At 38.5% G+C, this 21,756-nt stretch overlaps 1 protein-coding gene across 1 annotated transcript; it reads right to left on the reverse strand.

Annotated features, from left to right (window-relative positions):
• Positions 1–2,980: 2,980 nt before the first annotated feature.
• On the reverse strand, positions 2,981–19,830 carry LOC139639407 (histone-arginine methyltransferase CARM1-like; the record flags this gene model as incomplete). Its single annotated transcript, XM_071513499.1, has 13 exons — positions 19,732–19,830; positions 18,599–18,725; positions 17,023–17,148; positions 16,765–16,922; positions 15,688–15,792; positions 12,989–13,099; positions 10,345–10,522; positions 8,562–8,652; positions 6,767–6,848; positions 6,011–6,096; positions 5,022–5,111; positions 4,793–4,930; positions 2,981–3,070 (listed from the first exon to the last, which is right to left on the reverse strand). Coding segments are annotated over exons 1-13 (1,481 nt in total), but the record flags the coding sequence as incomplete, so codon positions are not given.
• Positions 19,831–21,756: the final 1,926 nt, after the last annotated feature.

Below are 21,756 nucleotides of genomic sequence, written 5' to 3' on the forward strand. Positions count from 1 at the left end.
ACGCAGAACTGTAAATGCTCGCAATGCCGTAGCCACTTCTCAGAGGTGGAAAGTAGCCTAAGTACATTTACTCGAATACTGTACTTGAGTTCAATTTTGAGGTACTTGTACTTTACTTGAGTATCACCATTTCATGCTACTTTATACTTCTACTCCACTACATTTCAGAGGGAAATATTGTACTTTTTACTTCACTACCTTTATTTGATAACTTAAGTTACTAGTTACTTTGCAGATTCAGATTATTAATACAAAATATAATCAACTAATAAATTGTGATGTATTATTATAGATTACTGTAAGATACCCAGCAGTATATAAAGTAGTGGAAATCAGCCCCACCTTTTCCAGCTGCAACATTAAAGTGATGCTTACACATTAATGCATCAATAATTATAATTCAATAATATAATATATACTGCATTATTCTGAAATGGGCCATTCTGCATAATGAGTACTTTTACTTTTGTTGCTTTAAGTACATTTTGATGCTAATACTTGTGTACTTTTACTTAAGTAACATTTTGAATGCAGGACTCTTACTTGTAACAGAGTATTTTTATACTGTGGTATTTCTACTTTTACTTAAGTAAACGATCTGAGTACTTCTTCGACCACTGCCACTTCTGCATTGGCACTTCGACGCAGAAGTATAATTCAGTCTAAGTCATCACTATTACATTATTTCAAATCAATAATGAAAATGAGGTAAAAGGAATTGATGACATCACTCACAATGAATAGGTCATTCCTTTTTTTCATATATATTTTTTCTGAGTCTGTTGTTAAAATCTCACGTTTCAACTGGTACCTGGTTGGTTCAGTGCAAATCTTAAACCTCTTGGAGAAAATGAATGGGAAATTTACTTCTCGAACCCAGGCCACTGAAAAAGGGGATGGACACATTTCAGCTCTATAGCTACGCACTACTTTTGACCATTCTTCCTCTACTTAGAGTACATCGCTAATATGTGCATTGTGGCTGGATTGCTTCCAGACTAGATACAGTTCATATCACAGTGCGATCCTGAACCACTTCCATATCTGATATTGAAATGTGAACAAAACATGATTTTTTACGCATCCAGACCTGTCACTTAATGCTTAATGTATCCTGGCATGATACATACATGTTAACAGATACGTTAACATGGGGAACTGCCTACGAATTAAGCCTAAGGGTTATAGAAGCTGGATTATGCCTGAAAGTTTGCCAGTTCAACTCCTTAAACAAGCTAGGAAGATGCAGGTGGAGAAGTGACTGCATAACGCTCTCTCCTCCCTCAACAACCATTGTTGGTTCCCTTGAGCAAGGCACTGGAACCCCAACTGTTCCAATGTAGCTGGCCAACAGTAGACAACTATGGTTGTACTGGGCAGCTCCCAGCGTTAATGTGTGTAACAGTAAGTTGGTAAAGGAAAAATCCACCCAAAAACACTGACACTATTAAAACAGCTGTTGGTGATCTACCTTGCATTCCTGGACCTATTTTTTGTTTGGTGTTTGGTATTTCTCTTTTGTCCATGGATATGTGGCCAAATGTCCACAACCTGATGTTATGTAGAGACATTTCCAGCACAGCTACAATGAAGTTGTCAACGATCTAAACCATCAACAGTAAAAGTCAAGTTTTGGTGTAAGCCCTTCTGAACTGAAGAGAAAATGGCCTCTCTCTACAGCTGCTATTTTGCACTGATGTTCAACAATCCGTCATAGAAGAGACAGAGACCAATTTCTCCTCAATGGTCCAGAATGGAATGCAGCCACAAGACATGTTGGGTTTTGAGTAAGGGACACAACTTTTTCTCACTTTTCCTCATTTGGAAACTCTCTTGCCATTACTATCGCTATTGCTAGCGTTATTGCTCTCTCCCTGTAAAACCAACAGCTAGATGCAATGAGTCCAGGCAAATTCTTTGGGTGTTTTTGAAATTTATCACAAAATAACCCCTGAGGAGGTGTGGTTACATGCCTGGGAAACTCAGTGGTCCGTTACTAACTCACTGACCTGGAGGGAGTGTGGATCAATGCAAGTGGACCATGCCCACATATTTTGGCTGTGTCCACGCATTAAATCTTTTTGGGAAGATGTGGGACGTTTAATGTCTAGGATTCTGGGTCTTAACCTCAATGTGTCTTTTTTCTCTCTGTACCTTGGAGTTATGCCCGAAGGCATATGTAAAAGTGATGCCTACCTCCTGAAAATTCTGTTAGTTGCATGTAAAAAAGCTGTCACCAAATGTTGGCTTCAGAGCGATCCCCCTGCTGTGGACCTTTTTACAGGAATTGTCAATCATATACGCTCCATGGAAAAGATAACTTACACCCTTCGTCTACAGAAAGACAAAGGAGAAAAATATAGGAGGAAATGGGACTGATTAGGTTTTTTTTTATTATTATTAAATAAGTAATTAATTAATTAATTAACTTTCTTTTTCCCTTTCTTACATTAGGCATCAATGCCGAAAACCTTGTGTAATGAACTGTACCTGCCTACCTGTCTCTGACGATTACTGATACCAAACATGACCTCATGTTCTTTGCCCCACATGTTTGTTTGTACACTAAATTTGAAATATTGTCAAAAAAAAAAAGTTAAAAAAAAAACAAAAACAAAAAAAACATCACAGATTGATTAGGTCTATCTGTGGAAGTGTATCCAAGGGTGCACTTTTGTGCCATTGTTGGCCATTGAGCAGCTCCACTAGTACTACAGTTGGAGGCGAAGCACCTTGCTCATGGGCACCTGGAAGCTAGTTTTTGAGGGAGAGTAGAGCGTTTCTCATTTAATTTCCCCAAGCCAGTCACACAAGCCAGCTTTTCTGTTCAAGTAATATAAAGGGAGCGATCACAAGACCAAGTTGAATTCACTATGATATGTCACTCAGTAATTATGGTAAAATATTGCCTGGTTTTAATTGTGAAAGCTGACTTGTATTAATCAGTGTGTCAGGGAGGAAATGGATGCAGTGCACTGACCTGAAGAAAGGGTTTTTGAGGTCCAGGGTGTTTCCTGATCTGAAGCCTGACTGGTCAACTGTGGCTGTGATGTGGATGTCATAGCTCTGCCTGCAGTGGGAAAAGGACAATTTTGGTGATTATTTGTTTTAAGGTACACTCACAGGTTATAGGCTAAAAAAAAAGAAGCTTCCTCTACTTGAACCTTTTTGAATGGGTGATTTAGTTAGTTTAGGTTGTCTATTGGGCAACAGAAACCCCAAGAGGCTTATTAAAACATGTCACCTCAAAACAAGTAAAGGCATAACAGAACGGCATATATACGGAAGCATAATGCATTCACTTGAGAAAAAAAATTGCCCTGTTTTTCTGAATTAACAAGATAATTATCTCTTGAATTCTGAGAAAGGTTTTCATGGAAAAAAAAATTCTGAATTAACGAGATACCTCAAAATCCTGTGAGAAGCTCTCACCTGCATGGAGTAGCCTATGGTTGCAATACCATCTATATTACTTAAAGACACGAGTATCTCCCAATGTTTCAAACCAAAAGCGAAATAAAACTGGATTAAACTAAACAGGCGGGACATGTTTGCTTCCATGAAATCAAGCTCTCAAGTAGGAGTGAGAGCTTCTCTTGGGATTTTGAGATATCTCATTAATTCAGAAAAACAGAACAGAATTATTTTTTTTCCATGAAAACTTTTCTCAGAATTCTGAGATAATTATCTCGTTAATTCAGAAAAACAGAGCAGAATTTTTTTTTTTCCATGAAAACTTTTCTCAGAATTCTGAGATAATTATCTCGTTAATTCAGAAAAACTGAATTTTCTTTTCTCTCAAGTGAATGCATTACGCTTCTGTACATATACGTATGTGTTTCATTATGGAGACATTTTGTATTCACTGCTCACTGCTGTTTCGGAGAGGATTTAGCTCTTCAGTTTTGATTGATCACTTCTTGCGGGAAGTGTCCATACTGAACACCAGAATTTAATGTGGGCCAACGGAGTGAATCTAGAGTGACTCAGTTAGTGGAGATGAGATGCTCTTGTCTTTTGCAACCACACTTTGTGATTTAGGCTGATAAAACAGCTGGATCTTTACATAATAATTTTGCCTAATGCAGTTTAAAATCCAGTTATTATGGTACCAGATCACAGGACTGGCTAGTATAGTTCAGTGATTCTCAACTTTTTTCATATCAAGGACCCCTAATTTAGTCCACATTAAAGCCACAGACCCCCATTTGATGAGATTTTGTCTCTTGGATCCAAATCTGAGAATATTTATATTGTTAGATATGATTTTGTCCAAAATTCCATGACTATCTGTATTGTAGGTAGAGAGATAACAGTGCAACTATGATCAAAACAGTCATTCTTCTACATTCTCTGATTGTGTTAACTTCTTGTAAATGAAATGATGCTGAAGTTTAACAATTCATCATTTTGCTGGGGACCCCCTGGAACCCCCTCAAGGACCCCTGGTGGTCCCTGTACCCCACGTTGAGAACCACTGGTTTAGTTAGTTGAATGATTTCTGCTACCATGCATCTTATAAATGGAACAGTTTGAAATTAGAATCTCTGTGTCCCTTGAATGATTTTAAAGTAATATCTTCACATTTTCTATGATGTTTGTTATTGTTTTTATAATGAATGTCTTTTACTTCTCAGTACCCTCTTGTAAAAGAGATCTTGATCTCAATGAGACAACCTTGACTGAGTAAAGGGAAAATGAAAAATACATGGAAAAAATGAAAAGTAACAGCACACAACAAGGAGGAAAACAACCAGGAGAAAACCCAGGCTTGATGAAAACATAGGTGTACCTCTTGTTGGTGGTCAGCAGGACAGTCCCAGACAGAGTTTGTCCCAGCTTGGCAAACAGCGGGGTCTGAAGCAAACATCTGACCTGATACCAGCGGGTCAGAGGTTCAGTAGGAGCTGTAGAGAGCCACACTGTTGATCTCCAGAGAGAGATGGGGGGGGGTTTAGATTAAAGATATTAAAGGTGCGACTTGTAGCATTTTAACCTCAATAAATAAATAAACTTCTTACTTGGATCCCAGATAGGCCACATCGAACCAGAAGGCGAGGCCGTGGACCAGACCAGATTGGAGCAGCGTGAACACAAAGGGAATCTCCATTCTGAAACACGCACACACACACACACACACATACACACACACGTAACAGTAAAGTAAATCTTATTTAGAGTCATATACCATCGTTTAAATAAATTGTTGCAGTCTCTGTCACCCTCTAGTGGTCTGAAAATTTAGCTTATTGCAGGTTTAACTTCTGAACCGATTCACATAACACCATGAAACTAAGTGAAGAAGAAGTGATTGACTTAGTGGCAGTGGGCGTGGCTTCTCATAAAAAGGCAGATTCACGTAACACTATCAAACTTTGTGTGCCTATCAGCAGACATAAGAGGCAAACCAACCATTACTGGCTCGATCAAATAACATGGGGGCACTGGAGAGCTCATTTCCAGTTTAGACTCGGTCCAGTGGTAGAAGAGCAGCCCTAATGGCCACTGAACAGATATAGTGCTGTTCGGCCATGTGGTGTTTCAATAATTGGCTAAAATGCTTAAAAGTGGCTAGAATGTGAACAGGCAGATCTCATTACCCATTTCAGGTACAGTCATGAAAATATGGGCATCTCCCAATGTGAAACAAGATATTAATGGGGCATGGAAGAAATGAACTTTTTCCTTGGATTTTCTGTTGATGAAGTTTGAGTTTCTGTAGGTGGCACTCTGTTCTTTGTCTTTTCAACCATGACTATTGCTGCTCATGCTAACAACTCTGTTCTAATTCTACTTAGCACCTAATAAGCAATTGCAATGTGCTAGTCCTTTGTAGCTTTTAATATTTTTTAACAGAGAATTTGAAAACTCATTGTGCACCACAGCATCTATTTCACTGTGCCATGTAAATACACTGGTCTCATTCAAAAGCATATAGCTTTCATCGATTAAAAAACTATTGTCTTGCTATGGCATTTTTTTTTTTTTTTTTTACATTTTTACACCTAACCTGTGCAGATCTTCTTCTTTAGCTTCCATGAAGTTGATGCAGTACTTGACAGACCTGGCCATCAGAACCTGGATATCAAATGTGTCCTGGAAGAAGACATTAAAGAATCAAGTGACATTTACGACATTTTCTTATTTTTTACATTTACATATTAGGCATTTAGCTGACACTCTTATCCAGAGTAACTTCGTGAGTGGAACAGTAGAATAAGGTTCAATTCCTAGATCACCAACATTACAGACAACAAGAGTAAGGAATGAAAGAGTCAGAGCTACAGTGCCATTACAATAGATGTAAGAACATTTCCTGTATCCCATGCCATGTCATATATGAAAAAGATGTGCTAGATAAAGAAATAAAAGCAATATATTTAACTGACATTACTGTGGCCAGCTAAATGTGGTTTGACCTACATTTACTGTACCTAACTGTTGTGGCTAGGTAGCCTAACTGTTTTGACTCATAATGTATTTAACTAATATTACTGTGGCTAGCTAACTTTTGGTTTGAGCTGTATTTACTGTATTTAACTAATATACGGTGGCTAGCTAACATTTACATTGTATTTAACTATTATGGCTAGATTGTTTGACTTGTTTGACTCGTAGCCTGCTGTATTTAACTAATATTACTGTGGCTAGCTAACTTTTGGTTTGAGCCCTATGTACTGTATTTAACTATTGTGGCTAGGTGACTGGTTTGACTCGTAATGTATTTAACTGATGATACTGTGTGAATGGGTTTTACTGCACTGACCACTATAGGTTGCCTGAAAAACTCATCCACGGCAGCACTGTGAAGACCACTGAGGTTAACACCATGGAAACATCTCTGCTGCCTAGAAAGAGAGAGAAGTAACTGGTTATGCATGGAACAACTAGAGACAACACCATAGAAACAGACACACACCAGGGGAAAGCTTTTGTACATTATACGCATCATAGTGAGCAGGGAGATTTTTGCAGGTTGTATTGGCTAATTGTTGTGATCAGGGCCGGTACAGTGTTCACTAGGGTCGACCGATGGGTTTTGTGATAGTGATATTTTTGGATTGAAGCCGATATTTTGCACCAATGTTAAATATCTTTACATTTTACCACTTACATACTAACATTCCAACATCGTCGTCTCACAATATTGTAGAACTCCATAATGACATTTACAGCCATTCTGAAAATCCAATTCTTTCTTCTTTTATTATGGAGTAGTGTTTTGCTAGTTGAAGGTAAGTTGAAAATATTTTTTTGTAATTGTTTAGATGATCTGTGTATTGTTCTACAGGAACATTTACAAGTCCTATAGGGGCTATGGGGCCTGCCTTTAGGGGGGGGTAAGACCACTGGAAAGACTCTAGGCTCCTTCGAAGAATCCTTCAAGATCTCATCTAAACTGATTTCCTTTTGAGAGGAAAAATTGATGGAGTCACTCTCAGAGAAGTTCTACTGGCTGACCAGAGGTGTCACCAGTGTGAGAGTGACTGCTCAATATCTTTCTTTCTTTCATTTTTAATGTCATTTAATGTATTTTTTCTGTTTTATGTGAAGCACATTGTATTTGCCTTGTGTATGAAATGTGCTATATAAATAAAGTTTGCCTTGCCTTGCCTTGCCTTTTGACTCTCATCCAAACAACCAAATATAATGAGTAATAGTGAGTTCACCTTTAACAATGCCTCATATTAGGCCAATTCGAGGCGGTAAGCAAAAATGTGGGGAGAATCTCGTGCAGGATTAAAAAGTTCCAAAACCCCCAAATTTTATTCATACGAGACTTTGCGTAGAGTCTCCGATACGAGCCTCTGAATGGAGGTTGAAAAAAAGTTTGGTGAAAAACATCAGTTTAGAGTTTACCTTCATTCCTCAAGGCTGACTGAGCCTAACCTTCCCACATAGCGGTGGAGCCATGAGGGACACAGACCATGGCAACACACACACACGTACACACACCATCCCATGCACATGTATATGCTTGCATATACAGGTATGCATGCAGGCACTTGTACACACATGAAAACAAATTTATCAACAGTAGTGGTATCGTTGTTTGCATGTATTTTCTAGGGCGGGTACCATCTGGTTATGGAATATTATGTTGTTTTGAGAGGTGTTTTCCAGACTGAGGGTTTTAATGGAGAGTTTTAGTGTCCCATGATGGTCTAAATGCTGTTTCCACCCGGACAAGAGTACACTTCTAGGAGACACACTGGATTTTTTTGCCGTGAAAATTGTCAGATTTAAAGATCTTAAATATCGGCACAAAAAATCTGCTTCTATCCAAAAATATCTGCCTTCAAAAACCCATATCAGTCGAACTCAAGTTGGTTTTTGTATGAGTCAGAACAGGACTGAACCGGAGCATTTTACACCCAACAGGAAACATGCCTGACTGGGGTCAAGCACTGGGAACGAGTGTGTGTGTGTGTGTGTGTGTGTGTATGTGCATGCGTACGTGCGTTTGTGTGTTGCAGAGAGAGAAAGAGACCTAGTGTGTTTTTGTCCTCATGCATGGATTTATGCCTGTGTGTGTGTGTGTGTGTGAGTGTGAGAGAGACCAGAAACTGGCTCGTGCGTAGTGTTCGATGTAGAGCTGCTCGTCACTGAAGGGAGCCAGATGTATATCGCCATAGGAGGGAAACATCAGACCTGGAGAGGGAGAAATAGAGAGACATAGAGAGTGAGTGAGAGAGATTGAACAAGAGAGACAGAAATAAAGTGAGCTCGATACAGTGTACAGTCTACTGTGTATATACTGTATATATAGTAGAGAGAGACTCACTCTATGCAGTGATGTAGAGTTAGAGTTGTAGAAAAAGGTATGACCTCTAATTGCCTCAAATAAACCTCTAATAAAAATGTGTCACTCTAAAATGTTTTGCACTTCTCCACTTGAGCACATTTTATTGGTCAGACACAAAAATGGTAACTCTGAAACTTAAAGGAATGTACGGAAGTCGAGAACAGCCGTGCTTGCAATTATTTATTTAATGCCGTTATCTCGAGATCACAAGTTAATTATTTTGTTATCTCGAGACAACAAAGCTCGTTTTCTCGAGATAACGGGTTCATTTATCTCGTTATCTCAAGAAAACAAAAGGCAGATTTCTAGAAATAACAAGTTAATTTATCACGAGAAATCGACTTGTTTTCTCGAGATCACGGGATAATTATGGAGAACTCGAAAATGAGTGTCTGGTTCATTTGATCACAACTGATTTCATCCTTCAAGATCACTGTCATGACTGTCGGGGAGGATTCATAACTTAACAGGAAGTCAAGGCATAAATAATGTTTGCTGCAGTTACGATTTTCATCTTAAATCAGTTGCTACAGTTGTCAAGACGCCATCTATGCATGCTGGCATGGCTCCTGATCTCTGCTAAACGTTATAAGTAATTTTGTTTTCTCGTCATAACGGGTTGACTATCTCGTTATCTCGAGATAACAAAGCTCGTTTTCTCAAGATAACGAGATAATTAACTCGTGATCTCGAGATAATGGCATTAAAAAAAAAAAATGCAAGCATGGCCGTTCTCGGCCTCCGTAGGAATACACTATGGTTTTGGTAGATTGTCCTGCTGGTCAGTTTAGCTGTTAGCGGGTACGCTAAAGTGTTAGCATGGAGCCTACTATCACGCAACATAGTGTATGTCGAAGTGTTAGCATGGAGCCTACTATCACTCACCATAGTGTATGCTAAAGTGTTAGCATGGAGCCTACTATCTCTCAACATAGTGTACGCTAAAGTGTTAGCATGGAGCCTACTATCACGCAACATAGTGTATGTCGAAGTGTTAGCATGGAGCCTACTATCACTCAACATAGTGTATGCTAAAGTGTTAGCATGGAGCCTACTATCTCTCAACATAGTGTACGCTAAAGTGTTAGCATGGAGCCTACTATCACGCAACATAGTGTATGTCGAAGTGTTAGCATGGAGCCTACTATCACGCAACATTGTGTACGCTAAAGTGTTAGCATGGAGCCTACTATCACTCACCACAATGTACGCTGAAGTGTTAGCATGGAGCCTACTATCATGCAACATTGTGTATGTTAAAGTGTGTTAGCATGGAGCAAACACACTTAAGTGTACACAATGAAGTGTGTTAGCATGGAGCAAATGATCTACCAGAGACACATTGATGATTTTGTTGTTTATGTTCTCATCACTTAACAGGTAAGTTGACCAAAAAGACAAAAATGTTTTCCTCCATTTGTGAGTACGAGCTCCCCTTGGATTTCTGGGGCTACACACCCCTCCCTGTTATTTTTGCACGTCTAGCCAGTACAGTTTGGTTTACCCTCCACTACATTCCTGATCTTCTCTACTCCTACCATTGGGTTTCAGCCACTTTCTGGCATACAGGAAGCTCTCTATGGATCTCTCACTGAGCAGCATGTAGCCCATCGGCTCAGAGATGATGACGTCCACCATGTCAGGACAGCTGACGTCCTCCACCTCCCCCTCTAGGACCATGATCCGCTCGGATACACAGTTGCTCTGGACCATGATCTATGGAGAAGACAGAAAACTATAGAACTACTGTAGAATGTTGTTGATGTTGCTGTTGAATATTACATAAAACAGATAAAGATAAAAAATAAAAGATAAAGATGCACTTTATTGATCCCCTAGGGGAAAATTCGGGTGTCACAGCACCAATGTACAGTGCAGTAGCAGAACAAAGAGAAGGTAATAAAAAAAATGACAGAATAAGAATAGCGCAGAAAGGATATAGGTAATATACAGACATAACAATATAAATATAAAACGATTAAAACGTGTCTCAGTGTCCAAAGTGTCTGAGTGGTGTTATCCAGTGTAATAAATTTAAATTAAATTTAAAATTGAGTACGGGAATTGTGATTGTGATCTACTATACAATAAGGCCTATTTACTATACTACTACAGAACTACTATAGAATCTTCCCCCTCCCCCTTGTATTGAAGTTGCCAAATTTAACTATTTTCATGCCCAAAAAAGTATTCAGTGTTTCCCCGGAAATTTTATTCTTGGTAAGGTAGGTGGAAAAGCCTCTGAAACAGCATTTTAGACCATCATGGGACACTAAAACTCTCCACTGAAACCCAGACTAATGAAATTCTTTTAGAGTTAGCAGGGTGACCCACTGCACGTATTCAATGGTAAGGAAAATGCTAGGATACTTTAGGCCTTTAAATGAAGAATTAATATACCAAAAACATAACTGAACAAATGAATTTTTGTGTAGCTGTGGTGAAGGAGGAACTTCCATGATATCGGAGGTGGCCTATATGACTGGCTGATATCCGATATTTAATAAAAGGACAATATCGGCCATATGTATCAGTCAAACCCTAGTATTCACCATCACTCTGCAACCCCTACTGTACAGAATCCTGGGCCAGATGTGGCCGCAACCCATTAACTCCCCAGAATGCCACGCTCTGCATGTGATGTATGTGTGTGTGTGTGTGTGTGTGTGTTTGTGTTCATGTGTGTGTGTGCTATGTAGTTGGGTTCTGCGGTTTCGATCTTGGCTCTTGCAAGGCCAAATCACACACACACACACACACACATGATATGCCAAACTCAAGCTCAATGTTGAAAGATTGAAATCTTCCTTGTAGGCTAGTTAGAGTTGCTCAAACAAAAATCTCATTTCTATGGAGCCCGGTTTAATTCACACTCTCAGTTTTAAAATCTGCACACACGATCTAACAATCTAAACCAGTATTAAACCAGTCATTCTCAGTTTTAATAAGTGAAAACTAGCTTAGAACTGGAGAAACTGTAACAAATAAAATTAGCATAACTTAGATGCATCTTATTCATTTAGCCAACTATAAAAAAATTTTGGTCAAAGTTGATTAAAAAAGCACATGAATGGCAGGACACACCTTTATAGCTTAATTGCGGAGAGTCGTGAAATATCTTTAAATACCACTCCAATTGTTCAAGACCAATCAACATAACCTAATTCAATTTTGTTCAAGATTTTGCAACCTAACAATTTTTATCCTATTTGATGTGTTTGGCATTTAAAAGTGTGCGGATTTCATGTTTTACATCAGGAAACCAATGGGAGCGCTAGACATATTGTAGGGTTTTGGGGTGAGATTATTATGCATGTCATAATGTGAACATGGAGGCCTTCATTTATATATCCATCACCTAAAGGTTGCATCCACAGAGCTTGAATGGATACAACAGTCATTCCCATTCAAATCAATGTTCCAGCATGGTCGGAGTGGCAGCCATTTTTATGTGAACTATTGGGCTAGCTTCTGTATAAAAGTTTCTGAGGTGAGAATTTTACAGCAAGAACCAAAGGAGTTTCTTATGGAAGCCCATTCCCGCCACACAGTAAAATAAAAAACGACTCAATTGTGAGTTTTGTTTTCACAATTGTGACTTTATTTCTCTGAATTCTGGCTTTTTTTCTCACAATTCTGACTTTTTATCTCACAATTCTTACTTTATATCTCACAATTCTGACTTTTTATCTCACAATTCTGACTTTTTTCACAATTCTGAGCTAATGTTGAAGAGAAGAGCTAGAGAGAGAAGTCTTTGATAAAGCTACGTTAGCCTCGTTGCTAACGTTAGCTTTCAGTTGAGTTTGGACAGTTTGCTAACAGACACATCTGCACAGTTCTCAAGCAACTGTGACACACTTACGGCCTGCTTAATGCTCAGACTTGCGTTGTCACCATAGCAACTAAACTCTCAAAATTCCATAATCACCATTTTACTTTGCCAAATTACAAACAGTGGACAGACCGTTCTATCCATTCAAGTTCTGTTGTAGTTGCATCATACAAGCTAGCTTTGAATCATCCCAAAGAGTATTGATATGTTTGTCTTCATTTTCTTGTTAGCTTTGTAACTTTATGTTTATTCTCATTCATGGCTGTTGCTAGATAACTTGTGTAGAACTGTCCATTTCACATGACACTCTTATGAAGGGCTTTGCCATAGTACATGTGGGTATTAACCTGTGCATACTTGGCCATGGGGCTGGCTTCAACAGCATACACTCTCGCGGCTCCTGCCTGCACTGCAAAGAAAGACAGGATACCAGAACCACAACCCACATCCAGAACCACCTAGAGAGAGAAAGAAAGAGGGAGAGACAGGTTTACTTGTTCCTAGGCTACAGTGAGGTTGTATACAAAATTCATACTTTTCTACCTTTTCCAGCCTCATGGGAGAGGTTAAAGCTCATCATCCATTCAAAAAAAAATTATATCAAGGCCATAATTTACCACAAGGGCACGAGATGCTATTACATATGAATGACATAAACCTCATATCCTTGTTTTGATTAATTCAATATCATTACTTGGTCCGCACAATTACATATACTTACTTCATGCGGCCAAACAACATGTACCCAAAATTGTTTAAAACGTGTGCTCAATTTAGCTTATTCAGTAAGTTTCAAACTGATTTCTAGAATCACTTTCACTTGACATAATTAGTTGAATTTACTTGATTGCCTTGATTTTTTTTTAGTTTAATTAGCCTGATCTTTTGTTGAATAGAGGTTTATTCAGTTGAAGTGTTTGATAAGATTCTGTAATCAAGCTTTACTTCAGGTAAAAACTCAGATGCAATAAGTGATGAGTTAGGGTTAGTCATTAATAAATTAGTTAATAATGAAATAAAACAAAGAGGAAATCTATTACTACTTGTTCCAGAAAGCAAGTTTGCGAAATGATTTAAAAAACTTAAGTGATTTAACTAGCCTAAGCTTCTCAGGCGCTGAGTCATGAGTAGGTGTTATTATTATTATTACTATTATCCTGGTGGCTGTATCGAAGTACTGACACCAATGAGCCTTATACCATTCTATTCCTCTGACTCAGACGAAACTGAGGATACCTCATACAGCACTGAGGACCCTTGCATTCTCCATTAATCTGCCTGTATAGCATGGAGCTCTTCAGTCATATATGAATATTGATCAATATTCATTGTGTTTATTACTATTTCAATTTTTTTGGGAGATTTATGTTATTTGTAACATGGCTATATGGAAATAAATAGTGTTTTGAAGTAAAACTCCTAGTAAACAGTCAACATGTAAACAGTAAACATGGCCAAAGCATGGAGACCGCCTGAGTATATCTTTATAAATTGTATCATAAATGTTGTATTTTAGTGTATTTTCATCAAATTTACAGTTACAGTTGTAGTCACAGAGTAGGAGAAGGCATTCAGTTGCATTATTATCCATGGGATCTTGGTTATAATGGTGATATTGCCTTTGAAATTTAGATTATATACTAGGTGAGGATGAAAATCTTATTTTTTCCCTTTATTGCATCCCCATTTACTCTGGAATGGTAATACATGTAGGTTTACTTACAATGGATTCATATTCCTTAGCTTCTTACCTATCAAAGGAGACCAGAAATATGCATATAGGCCTTATAGTTGATTCATTTTGGGTATGTTATTTTAGGCATTTTTTCCTAGGGCTAGGGCTAGGGCTTAACACGCTAATTAGGGATGGGATGATATGCTTATTTCACGATACGATTCAATACGCGATATGGGGCTCACGATTCGATACAACCACAATACGATGTGACAAATAAAAGTTCAATGACAAAGTATGACTGTGCAGAATTATGTTTATTTCTGAGCCACAAATCTGCTAGAATGTAAACAACAATTTAGAAATGTCATTACAAAGTGCAAATAATATCATTTCAATGGAGAGCTTGTGAAACTGTGATGGTCAAGCGTCTCATTTGGGATTACTACAGCAGAATACAATATAGCTAATATCGCGATTCATTTTTGTGCCCCATGATAGATATTGTCACATTTTGTATTGTGATATATTGAATTTCAATATAATAATAAGGAAGTTGACTTGTATAGAAGGAAAACCAGGGAAGGCAATGCCAATCTGTGCCTGTTTATACTGGTTTAAATTAGCTGTAGTTCTGGATTTGTCTTCAAAGACCATTAATGAGGACATTGGAAAGCGGTTCAATTAGATTTTTATTTTTATGGTATTTATGTTTTATTAAATACCCAGAGAGGGTTTAGTAGTTCAGAAACCACATGTAACCCTGCTGGCCTGAGATCAAATCCGACCAGAACCTTCTTCCCTTTCCTTCCATAATCTGACCTTTTATGAAAAATGAGATCTGGTCCAAGTGTGGTCCACCTCTGACATGATGGATATGATGCAGTTTGATTGATTACATTACATATTGAATTGATTTATTCTACACTGGTTGTCTATGGGAAGACCTGAACTGATCCAGATTCCACACAAATAATAATAACTTTATTTGTATAGCAGCTTTTCAAAAACAAAGTTTAAAAGTGCTTAAAAAAATGTGTAATAAGTAAAAACTGAAAATAAGTAAAAACTGAAAATGGCATTACATAAAAATGAGAGATTACATAAAACTACTACTTGTTCCAGAAAGCAAGTTTATTTGCGAAATGATTTAAAAGACTTAGGTGATTTAACTAGCCTAAGCTTCTCAGGCGCTGAGTCATGAGTCTTATTATTATTATTACTATTATCCTGGGTTTCAGTGGAGAGAAACACTGAATACTTGTAATTTTGTGGGGGGAATTTTGGCATGAAAATGGCCAAATTTAAAGATCTTGAATATCGTTTCAAAATGTCGTCCATCAGCAGCTGCCTGGTTGTGTGTGTTGTCACCTTGTCTTTGAAGTCAGCCTCATTGACCAGAAAAGCCCTCTGGTAGGTGGCTGTCCTCATGTAGTCCTGAAGCATGTTCTGCTGCTGGGACAGACAGCTGTGGAACTACACACACACACACACACACACACACACACACACACACACACACACATCAGAATCAGTGACTTCTTTTAAATCACTTCATTTTATAGACTAGCTTTTATGTGATGTCGTCTTTTTATCATCTTTTTATCTTTTATCGGCTTTTTATTGTCTCTTTATCAGCTTTTTATTGGCTTTTTATCATCTTTCTATTGTCTTTTTACGTATTTTATCTTAACTCTGTCTTAATTCTATCATACTTTTATTCTATTTTACTGTTTATTTTGGTTTTCATCCTACAATCCCTGTTTATTATTGTTTTATTGCCTTTTAAATTCATAATTTGAGTATTGCTTTTTTTCTGCTTTTATTTTGTCTGTCAAAGCACTTTGTAAACTCTGTTTTTAAAGGTGCTGTATAAATAAAGTTATTATTATTATTATTATTATTATAATTATTGTGATTATATAAAGACACTCACACAAGCAAGCAAAGCACACATACGTAATCCCACATGGTGTGTGTTGTTCATCAAAATAAATTTGAATTACAACATTTAAAATTAAATAGTTTCAAACAGATGTCACTCACTTGCCACACTTAAGTCAATCAGGCTGATAATTTGTTGAAGATGTACTTATAATGAGATTTGTTAATGCTCATTAAGCATTAACTAACCCTTATTAAGGATTAACTAACCCTTAACTTAGTGACCTGTATTGTAAAGTGTTACCAAATTAGTCTTTAATAAATTAGTTAATAATGAAATAAAACAAAGAGGAAATCTACTTGTTCCAGAAAGCAAGTTTATTTGCGAAATGATTTAAAAGACTTAGGTGATTTAACTAGCCTAAGCTTCTAAGGCGCTGAGTCATGAGTAGGTGTTATTATTATTATTGATAATATAATTTGTTGAAGATGTACTTATAATGAGATTTGTTAATCAAATTTGACTTAAAGTGAGAAAACGAGTATAGTGATGGAGCTTCTTACCTGGAAGCACTGTGCAGCAGAGGAGTCTTCTGGACGTCTCCTGCAGGGCTCTTGGCCTCTCTCTCCATCCTCGTTTCCTCCGCTGTCTCCTTCTCTGCATCCTTTCCTGCTCCCTTTGTCGTCACCTCTCCTCAACAGCCGCTGGAAGTTCTGTACATCTGGAAGAAATCAAACGCACGAGATGTCACCGATGTCTTACACGTTTGAACTCCCGATCCCCAGTGTGTTAAGCAGTATGTATATTAGTATAACACAAACCACTTGGAGTTTTGAACTGCAGCAGAACACTCTGCTTCCCGGCGGTTACCAGGAAGGACTGACCTCCGACCCGGCAACAGTCCGTCTCCTTGGAAACAGTGAACTGGAAGACTGATGACCCGTCACCTGAAAACAAAAACGATTTAAAACACACACACTCATTTAGAGGAACAAGAAGAGTTTTGACAGAAAATCTTGTCATCTTCAGCAGCTGTGTGTGTGTGTGTTTGTGTGTGTGTGTGTGTGTGTGTGTGTGTGTACTTACTTAAGTCACTTTCAAGGTCACACACCAGACTTAAGACCAGTTGATTGGGGACGGCTTGTGCAATTGGGGACAAAAGCCATGTCCCCAATTGGTAAAAAGCTGATTTTTGGGTCAGTGGTTAAGGTTAGGGTTAGGTTAAGGTTAAGGTTAGGGTTAGGGTTAGAGTTAGGGTTAGGTTAAGGTTAAGGTTAAGGTTAAGGTTAGAGTTAGGGTTAGGTTTAGGTTAAGGTTAAGGTTAGGGTTAGGGTTAGGTTTAGGTTTCGGCAAGTAGTGGTTATGGTTATGATTAGGGTAAGTCTCCAGGAAATGAATTATAGTCTATGTAAATACCCCATAAGTGACTTAAGTAAGTGTGTGTGTGTGTGTGTGCATGTGTGTGTGGCAGCCCTATCAGATCATGGGCCCCAGCAAGCAGAGAAACCAAGCAGTTAGAGGCTCAGTGTACCGAGGAGACACACACACACACACACGCACACACACATACACATACACACATACAGAAGAGGCCTACAGTCTGTAGGTCAAGCGACCACACAGAAAGGAGGGGGGGGGGGCTTTGCACTGCAGGAAATAGGAAAAAATGTTCATGCACATGTGCACGTACAAACATACACATTCAGCTCAATGTGGATGTGCACAACCATACACACTCCTAGTGTTTAAGATCCGTTCACATACTGTACACACACTTATGTTCATTTTATGAATTGTTGAAAATCTCTATATAAAAAAAAATACTTAAAAAAAAAAAAAAAAAAAAGAAAATTATATATTTGGTTCATCTCTGTGCTGGTTTTGACTGGGAACTGATCATTTCATCACTGATAATAATTTGCCTTCAGAATGGATTTGATTGACTGACTGATTGATTGACTGATTGATTTATGGATGGATTTGCAAATGGACCAAACACTTTGAACAACAAAAAAACAAAAGTGTGAAAAATATGTCGGCGATAACTAGTAGCTATAGTTATCAAAACTGTCAAATATTCCTTGTGGTCTCATGAGCTTAACATTACGTTTCTGGTCCGGTCTTCAGCTTTCTCCTGACACTGCAGTGTTTTGGCCCACACTTTTTCCACTACTGCAGTCTCTTTCCCTGGTATTCTCCCAATGAGCCATGTGCAGTGTGTGTGTGTGTGTGTGTGTGTGTGTGTGTGTGTGTGTGTGTGTTTCATGTCTCTTTGAATGTTGAATATGTATATATGTGTTGGCTGTGTCTATACATGAACATCTGAGAATACATGGAGGAATTTATATGTGTGTGTGTGTGTGTGTGTGTGTGTGTGTGTGTGTGTGCAGTACTTACCGTCCTGTACAGTGAGCTGCTGAGCCTCCAGTCCTGTGGTGAGCAGTAAAGTTAACTCCTCCTCTGCTCGCTGTCTGCACACCTTCACCGGCTCCTCCCTGCTCCCCGCCTCATGGACCTGCATCTCCTTCAAACCACACCGGACCAGATTCCATCACACCAGATTAGACCAGACCAGATTAGGATAGATTAGACAAGACAAGATAAAACCAGACTAGATCAGATCAGATTAGAAAAAAACCAGACCGGGGGCCGGATTCACCGATGTGTTCTTAAGATAGTTCTTAAGAAATGACATAAGAGGAAATTTTAGGAAGTTCTTAAGAAGGCTCTTAAGTGCAATTCCTCAAGATTTTCTTAGTAGCAGTCTCATTTCTTACGAATTTCTTTAATTTTCCAATTTAAGAACTTCTCAAAATAGGGCCTGAATTAATACTGGTTAATAAACTTTAGGCTTACTGCCATTGAGGCTAGGAGACAAGGCTAGGGGGCTAGGAGACAAGGCTAGGAGACAACCCAAAGTGCTTCCATCTATAAAACTATTGGGTAAAAACCTATTTAGAGCAACTAGAGAATGATTTAAACATTGGTTGCTGTTGGTAACTGTAAAATGTGCAGCTTATTTTCAACAGACATGAGACAGAGGCCTACCTGGCCCTACACCAAATAAAGCTTTACAATAAATGTTCATCTTAATGTTAGGTGTAGGGGAACCTATGAAGACTTTGAACTATAACCTACTTGTCTAAAATGTGTTTAAATATATGATATTAGAGGCTTACCTTTTCACTGTAGGAGTTTTAAGACAGGTGAAGGGCCGTCTTAGTTAAGAAAAAAATCAAGAACAAATTTGAGAACTTTCATTTCAAGAATACCATTTATTCATAAAAAAATGGCACTTGAGAAGATTTATTTTCTTAACAGGGTTTTGTGAATCCGGCCCCAGATCAGACTAGAGCAGTCAAAATCAGATCAGGCCAAACCAGATCAGACCAGGGCAACGCGGATTGGCTCGGAGAATTCTTTGAGGAGGACGCACAGAATTGCGGTCAAGATCAGATCAGATCAGATCAGACCGGACAGTTACAGTCCAGTTTAAGAACAGAAACAAATGCCAGTGCCCCTCCTGTTACCTGTGACTCCTCATGCAGCTCCTCGCCCCCCGCCTCCTCCTCCTGCAGACTGAAGACCCGGACAGAGAAAGCTGCCCACTCCTCGCTCCTCTCCTCCATTCTCCTGTATGCAAGTAAGCTGCTTGTTGGGGAAGAGAGAAGAGGAGAGAAACCAGGAGAGGGTGTGTGTGTGTGTGTGTGTGTGTGTGTGTGTGGGGGGGGGTGTTGGAGAGGAGGAAATGGAGGAAAAGGGGAGGAGAGAGAGGTGAAAGGAGAGAAGAGAGGAGGAGAAAGGCAAAGTGTTGAGGAAAGAGAGGAGTCAACATTGGGCATGGTTTGTAATGGAGTGTTTGTTTAGGCTGGATTTGGACAGTTTGTTCCCAAAATTTCCCTGTCAAGGTGCCATGGAGCAAGGCACTGAACCCCCAGCTGCTGTAGTGGAGCTGTTCAGTGTCCACCAGCAGAAGACTGTGGTTGCACTGGGCAGCTCCCAGTGTGAATGTGTGGAATTGTACACATGTGAAGCAGGACGTCGCTGGAAAAGAGCTTTGTTGACTTTCCTTGGATTAAAAAAAAAGTTACCTAGTATAGTTTTAAAAAGTACCATGATCTGTTTCAATTTTGCGCTATGAAATCTCATGTTGGAGTGAAACTCTTCATATCTACAAGACCAGGACCAGCAGATTTGTATGGAAGCCCGTTTCTGCCACCTGTTAAAAAAGAAAACTGGCACATTTTATTTTTTTTTCATCAAGTGAGATTTTTTTCTCAATAGTATGACTTTGTATCTCATAATTATGAGATGCTAAGTCATTATTATGAGATACTATCTCATAATTATGAGATGCTAAGTCATATTTATGAAATACTATCTCATAGTTATGAAATCCTAAGTCATAATTATGAGATACTAAGTCATATTTATGAGATACTATCTCATAATTATGAGATGCTAAGTCATAATTATGAGATGCTAAGTCATATTTATGAAATACTAAGTCATATTTATGAGATGCTAAGTCATATTTATGAGATACTATCTCATAGTTATGAGATGCTAAGTTATTAGGGCTGTGCAAAAAAATCGATACAGCTGAGTATTGCAATATTTTTTTCCATGATACTGTCCACTGATGCATGGTACATGATAAACTCCTCAAACTGCTACACATTCTTCAACAAGTTCTAGGTCAACTATGTTGACTTTAAAAACTCTACTACTTCCTGGTCTGTGGATGTACAGTCTGCAGGTGGTTGTTTGACTTCTACAGTGCTGCCTGGTGTATGAGCGCATATTGGAACGGATTTAAAATGTCCTTAAATTTCCCTCAAATCCCTTTGAATTAAATAGTTTCGACTCAATTTGTCCGCTGAGTTATCAATATAATGTGATGTACATATCAGACTACCCAGGTGGTACACAGCAAGTTGTATTTTCAGCTCTATTTTTAAATTTTCAGTAAATGATGTAGAGTATTGCAATGTATCGTGACCCATGTATCGTGATACGTATCGTATCGTGAGGTCCTTGCCAATACCCAGCCTTATAAGTTATATTTATGAGATACCATCTCATAATTATGAGATACTAAGTCATATTTATGAGAAACTATTTCATAATTATGAAATGCTAAGTTATATTTATGGGATGCTAATACTAAGTCATAATATTGAGAAATAATCTCACTTGATGATGGAAAAAAAAAAGTTTTGTGCCGGATTTCTTTTTACAGGTGGTGGACACGGGCTTCCATAGATTTGCCTCTTTTCTCGTGTTAAACCCTCGATAGAAAGACCCGGCCTGGTTCAGCAGAGGTTAAAAACCCCATCTTCCGTTCCGGTGTTGTTCCAGCCACGGTGAATCCCTGGTGTAATGTTTTACCACGGATGTCCAGACGTCTGACTCTCATTCAGCGGAGCGAGTCTTGTGTTACGAAACTTCCAAGTCTCACAAAGGACCTCAGAGAGAGAGAGTGAAAGCTGGAGCTGAGTGCAGTATTTCTGTTTTATAGAGTTGACATTTACACCAAAATCTGATGGACCCAA

Source organism: Centroberyx affinis, unplaced genomic scaffold (genome assembly GCF_046629955.1).
Source record: "Centroberyx affinis isolate AG114_WGS23_722 - 3 ecotype Tasmania unplaced genomic scaffold, CSIRO-AGI_Caff_v1 ptg007235l_1, whole genome shotgun sequence".
NCBI classification, from domain to species: domain Eukaryota; kingdom Metazoa; phylum Chordata; class Actinopteri; order Beryciformes; family Berycidae; genus Centroberyx; species Centroberyx affinis.